Below are 6,911 nucleotides of genomic sequence, written 5' to 3'. Positions count from 1 at the left end.
GATCTATTTTGACTTTGAAGCTGATATAGATGATGAAGATCCAGTCTATCCTGTTCAAGAAGAACGTCAGTCTGTTCCAGAATCTTCCACTGCAGTTTTACCTGCTCAAAGAGAACAAGTTGATCCAACTGAAATCTTCACCAGAGATTATGTGCCATTCCATATTAGAGCAAATTTTCCAGGATATGATCGTGCAAGGATCCGAGAGCCATATCTAGAAGATATCTACTTTGGAATCTTCATCCGTCATAGAAAAGTTCTAAGCGGCGACAAAGTTCTGGGTATTCATAAGCAGACAAAAGAATATCGTATTGAATACCGACATCTTTTGAAAGCCAAGTGCCTGCCAATTAGTGAAGTGCGTACAAAGCATCGGATTGTATCGATTAAACAAATTGATGATCAGAAGTTGTTAAGAATCTGGTATCCTGTTTTCACAGTAACAAGGCAGGATGGTCAGATTTGGAGGTTCAGCGAAGCAGACTTTTCAAACTTATATTTGGATGACCTTGAATATATGTACTTTGAACTCAAAAACATGACGATCAGAAAGGAAGGAGAACTGGTTGCTCTTGAAGCTATCAAGAGATTTATGCGCTGTCATGTAAAACTGGCGATGGTCATTGATGTGCAAATGGGTCTTGAGACAATCAACGAATCATCAATCTTAAAAGACCAAACCAAGAACTAGAAGATATTGAAGGCTATCCAGTCTATATGATTCTTGAAAGTCCAGAGTTCGGGGTCATCTACTTCGCTCAACTTCAAGTTAAGAAATTCATGAGATTTAGCGAGTTGAATAAATATTCTGATGGCACGATAAAATTAGTGAGAAGGACACTTGACTTAAAAAGGGTGATGAACGATAAAGCTGCTGAATCAGAACGGATGAGCTCCAAGGAAAGATATTTGCTGGTCAACGCGATAAATTTGCTCTGAGAAGATTGGAGAAAATACTTGGACTGCGAAAGACGAAATTCACAAGAGTCCAAACTTGAATCCAAWGGGGGAGAATGTTGGGTTTGAGTTAAAGCGTTAAAGTTGTATTCAAGTTTCTCCTTAGTATAGTTTTACTTTGTAATAGTGTAGTTTACTATTTCCTAGTATAAATAGTATTTTTCCTTGTAATTGTCATTACCAAGTGATTAGCAAATTGTAATGAAGAATTTCAGCTGTAATTTTCTCTCTCTCAATCAAATCATTCTTTGAAGATATTCCTTCTAATATTATGTTCATCATAATTCTTGAAGATCGTATGATGTTTATATGATTTTTGGACTTCACACAGAGGCTCTGGTCCTTCATGACATTCTAAAAATATGATTTAACTCCTTGGAAAGGTTATGTTTATTATTAGAATTGATCAATGAGTTTTCATGGGAGTTGTTATTTAAGAAAGAGGCTCTGGTCCTTCATAGGATCTCTGGTTCTCTAAAATCAAAATATTTGTTAAAGTGTATTTGGAACCAGAGGCTCGATGGACACTTTGGAACCAGAGGCCCGATGGACACTTTGGAACCAGAGGCCCGATGGACCCTATGGAACCAGAGGCCGATGGACTGGAAAACCATTATTTTTTTAAGTATGGGATTTTGAACAAGAGGCCCGATGGACCTAAACAGGATGCGATTCTTTTATTATTCTTCATTATGTTGAGAGATTTTTTGTAAATGTTTTGGTGATCTCACCCTGCATAGCATGAAAAAGGGAATCTCACTAGACTTTTGTCTAACCCTCATTTTATGTTTTAAAATATGTGTGCAGGTAATACCAGTTATAATATCAATAAGGGAAAAAGCATTATATGATTACTTCCCTTATGTGCTTAAATGTTGAAGACCATATCTAAATGTGTTTTGGAGGAGACCAATGCTAGTTTACAAATGCATGTATTTTGGAATTTTTAAGTTATGCAATTTATATCGTAAACCTGTAGCACAGACTCTTGTAATTTTGGACCTATATGGGAATCTATGTATTCTGTGAATGAATTCTATGTAATATGCAATGTGTGGAGACTGGGGTGCCACACAATACAAAAGAGCAAAACTCTAAATTGACTCCTTATCACAAAAGGGTTTGGAAAACACAACAAAAGTCCCATAGGGGCTATGTGTTTTAGAAAATGTTATGAAGCACAACAAAAGTCCCATAGGGACTATGTGCACACTCCAAACAAAAGAGGCCAAAGTGCCCAAAACTTGAAAATTTTATATGTGGAGTATATAAGAAAAAAGGCTATGAGAGAAAAGATACGCCAATGAGAGAAAACCCTATAAGCCCTATTGATCCTAAAATGGTGATTGTGTTTGAACTTAACGAAGAAAAGGGTAATGCTAGCCTATGGTTCACACACAAAGAACTTGGTTTTGAGTGACTCATCTTAGATTTATGAAAGGCTATGATCATCATATTGCTATAACTCTCTTTGGGAAGGCACTTAATGCCTTGATCATGTATTTTTGTTTATATTGAGTCTTTATATTTCTCTTTTGGTTGTTTGAGGACAAGCAACGGTTTAAGTTTGGGGGTGTGATATGTGTTGAGAATTTAACACATAAAGCACTCGTTTTACGTCTTATTTGGTAGAATAATTTCTTTTCATTCCCACTTTGAGTCATTTTTATTTATTTCTTTATACATTTGTTGTTATGAAGCTAAATATTGTGGTTGACTTGTTGGTACTCTTAAATGAAGCTAATGGGGAGTTTTTGTGAAAACAGCAGGATGTTACAGCATTGGTGCAGCGTCGATCTGATTCATGTGCAGCTTTTTGGAGGGCTTAATGGTTAAGACGCTGACTTTTTGACTAGTGGAAGACAGTTGTAGAAGCTGACTTTTTGATTAAAAATCTGTTGCTAAGACTTTGGTTAGGCTATTGTACCTTTTAGTTACTCTTTTGTTACCATGTAACTAGCTTTTGGAAGCTTAGCCTCCAAGTCTTTTATTTTTGTCTTTTAGTGCCCCCTTTTGGGTATAAAAGGAAAGCTTGGGGTGCCTTTTGTTATCTATACTACTTTATAAAGCAGAAAGCCCTAAAATCTTAAAGTCTTAAGTTTTATAATACCCAAAATACCCTTCCACGCCTCCACTCTTCCAAAATTCCTTTACACCCTCCCCTCCCCAAAATCCCCTTCCCCATGAGCACTCTTCCTCTTCCCCAGAGCACTCTTCCTCTTCCCCATGCGCATGCTCTCCCTAAACCAGATTTCAAGAAAGCCCCAATGGAAATGGCAAAATTGTGTCTTCTGTTTTTGGTATTCCCCAGAAAATGAATTGAAGAAATCCAATTAAAAAAAAAACTACTTTATTTTCAAGATTTCTTGAAAACATAATCTGACCAAAACAAAGCTTTTCCCACAAAAAGCATATGAATATATGATATATATAATTACCAAGAAGCTTGTTTTGCCGATGTATTGATCACCCAGCAAGCTGATCTTCAAAGCCACCAAATCGGAACCCTCTTTATCATGATCAGAGCCGCCGCAGGATGACGTCATTTCGCCGGAAGCGAATCCATCGCCGCTAGAGGCTGTCATTTCTACCGATGGAAACTGGTGGTACACGGTGGCAACATCCATCGCCGTCGTTGTCCTTGGCCGACGAGGACAACGATGAGAAGTCGGAATCAAAGGGCCGGAACCGGAATGCAATAAATGACGGTAGCGGATAGATTTTCCGATCCAACAAGCAAGAATTTGGTGCCATAGAGAYCGAGCACATCGCCGGAGAAGAGATACACGCCAGAGGATGGTTTTCTTGAGGTCTAATCCCCACATTTTTYTGGTAATCTGATTCATATTTGATGCTAATTTTCTGAAATCTTTTGAAATTTATTTCTAAAAGTAAACCTTTTTCAGGGAAGAGATGGAGATGGAGATGGAGAGAGAGAGGGGGACCTTTTTCAGACACTGTGTTTTTATCTCTGGGCATAGCTTTTTAGTGAAAAGCTTCGCCGCTCAAGTGCTCTTGTTTCAATGGTAGTTTGCGGTGGTGTTTTATTTCATAAAAGTCTTAAATACAACTTTAAATGCATAAGGTACTGTTTTTTTTACCCGTCTTGTCCCATGTAATCTGCATACCAAATGCACCCTTAATGAACTTTTTACATCCCTCCGCATTGCGCGGGTAGACAACTAGTCATCCATTAATCCATCTTTCATCCATTGTATCCCATTCTCTCCATCAAAAACATTAACTAGTATTGTAAACCCTCTCCAAGGATGATTTTTAATAATCTTTTGAGTTCTTCATCTTTTTCTTCATTTATATTCTCGTCTTTTATTTTCCGCTCTTTATTTTACGTTCCTTTACGATTATTGTCATTTACATTCCGTTATTTATTTTCTCGCAATTTACATTTCCATCATTTATTTTCTCGTCATTTATTTTTTCGTTATTTACTTTACGCTATTTACGTTTATGTCTTTATTTTCCATCATTTATTTTTTACTTTTCGTTATGAGTAGCTAAGCTTTTGTAGCTTGGGTGTGAGACGGAAAGGTGAGATTTTCAAACCGAAAGAAAGTAGCTAAGTGTTTTATTAAACGACGTTCCACTGTTTCATTCGAGTTTTTATAAAACCAAGCACACTTCTTGACGGGTTGATCACTTGAAAGTGTTAAAGTGCGATGGACTTAGCTTGTTGTCTCACTTGTCAACAAGTTAAAATTGAACATCAACGTCCAAGTGGTGTTTCTCCAATCATTGAACATTACAGTATGGAAATAGGAGCACATAACTATGGATTTCGTAGTCGGATTACCCCGTACGATCTTGAAACACGATGCAATCTGGGTAGTGGTTGACCGACTAACAAAATCGGGTCATTTTCTTCCTGTCTGACAAACTTGGTCAATTGATAAGCTGACCGAAGTTTTCCAACATGAGATTGTGCGTCTTCATGGCACACCTATATCAATTACCTTCGATCTAGACCCACGTTTTACATCTCGACTTTTTGGGAAGTTTTACATAAAGCTTGAGGCACACGTTTGAATTTTAGTACAGCCTTTCATCCGCAAACTGATGTAAGTTCCATATCTCTAAATTCGATTTCGGGGACGAAATCTCCTTTTTAAGGGGGGGGGGAGAATTGTAAAACCCGAGTTTTAAAAACACATTCTCGTTACCTTACCCAAATTGTACCGTACTTAAATAACGGTCGATAATTGTTGAAAGTTTAAACCGTAAAATTACTAAACTTATTATAATTATAATATTATAATATATATATATATATATATGTGAGAGTTAAAAAAATATATATATATAAACACATGCATCGTATCTGATTCCTCATCTGCATCAACCGCCTTCTCCCTCTCATCTCTCTCTCATTTTTTTCTCTCTAAGATATTTCTCAAATCGTTGAAGCAATCGAAGTAACGATTATATATTCGGAATCCACTCTTCGAACCTTTCATAAAGGTATAAATTTCATTCGCTTTTATTAGGGTGTTTATGTTAGTATTTTTGGACCGGTTTATAAATTATGTTATGTATAAGTTTACGGATAGATATTGTTATAAGTATGATATATTTCTTGTTTAGAATGATAGAATTGATTAAATTGATGTAGAAATTGAAAGGGTATATTATGGTTTCATTATGGTTAGATTTGGTGTATATGTTTAACCGCACACCCATTGTTCGATATAATGCCGAAAAAAGTAAAATTACATGATTAAGCTTAGGTTAGCGACCATTGTATTTGTTTTACGGTTTAGTATGTTGAAGTATGTTTATAGCATGTAAGTGTAGCGAATCATGAAATTTGGATTATAAAAGTTAGTCGGGAATTGCGGAATCGGATTTTACCGACTATGCAGGTCCATAATTTGATAGTGTATAACTTACAAACCGTAAGTCGAAATAAGCTCATATTTTACAGTTAGAAAGCCCTTAATGCATACTACAACTTTCATGTAGGATTTCAAATCCAATTATGATTCTAAGTGGCTCGAAATAGTGTGTTTTCGGGGCTGTTTGCAATGTATTTAGGATTGATCTGTTGTTTTGTAATATTCGTATAAAATAGATGGATAATCCAAATGAGGTGATTTGAGAACCAGTAGTTTCATCGCATATCATACTACATCTTTCGTTTAAATAGTATTTTCTTTATTGATCTCAAAGTGGGGTAAAAATGCTTCCGAAAATGAGGGTCAAAAGCTACTAAAAGTCGAAATGGAATTATATAAAGCTAAGTGTTGCGTCGATTTCGTAATACATATTCGGCTGTCGTATTTGAAGTTTAAGTTGGTTATAAACATGTAGACCTAAGTAGTTTATTAGTAGAATTAAGATATGATCTTACGTTGTTTAAGTAATAACCGATTTGTGTATTCGTTAGGCACGCGAGCAAGTCGAACTTTACCGGGAATCCCGTTGATCGTGTTTTACTTCTCTATTCCGCTTAAGGTACGGATTTCACTTTCTTTGACTCTTGGGCAACTAATTGTTGTAGTTGACCCTTCATAACGGTGGTTCACCACTTTGTGATTGATCGCTTAAAAGTGGTCAATAAATTACGTACTTATATATTTAAACCTTTATCGTAAACTCTTGAATCTTTATCGTGAACACTTGATTTTCAGTTCGTTGAATTATRTGTTTGAATYTTTCAATTTTGTTAAATTGATTGTCATATTTTGAAGTAGTTTCGAGTTTTATGAAGTACTTTGAATGTTGACTTTTTATGAACGCCATCCGGGTAGTGGCACGTGTTTAGTTTTTMTTGGTTTTCAGAACAACCTAATTAATGGGCACATTATTTGGGATGCCTTCTATGGCGGCTTTGTAGTCATGGCGTCCTGCAGGTGAACTCGGTCCACAAGGTTAGGCCCAATAGTGGCTTACGTGAACCCACCTTTGGAGTTTATTAGTAGCTCTGCAATGTTTGTGTC

General features: G+C 36.3%; 1 protein-coding gene across 1 annotated transcript; it reads right to left on the bottom strand.

Moving 5' to 3' along the window:
- Positions 1 to 3,076: 3,076 nt before the first annotated feature.
- On the bottom strand, positions 3,077 to 3,782 carry LOC112504652 (the record flags this gene model as incomplete). The annotated part of the gene is made up of 2 exons (XM_025108602.1): positions 3,396 to 3,782; positions 3,077 to 3,198 (listed from the first exon to the last, which is right to left on the bottom strand). Coding segments are annotated over exons 1-2 (509 nt in total), but the record flags the coding sequence as incomplete, so codon positions are not given.
- Positions 3,783 to 6,911: the final 3,129 nt, after the last annotated feature.

This window comes from Cynara cardunculus, unplaced genomic scaffold (assembly GCF_001531365.2).
Source record: "Cynara cardunculus var. scolymus isolate 2C unplaced genomic scaffold, CcrdV1 Un_Scaffold_6376, whole genome shotgun sequence".
Taxonomy (NCBI): domain Eukaryota; kingdom Viridiplantae; phylum Streptophyta; class Magnoliopsida; order Asterales; family Asteraceae; genus Cynara; species Cynara cardunculus.
This window is presented reverse-complemented; position numbering and strand designations above follow the sequence as displayed.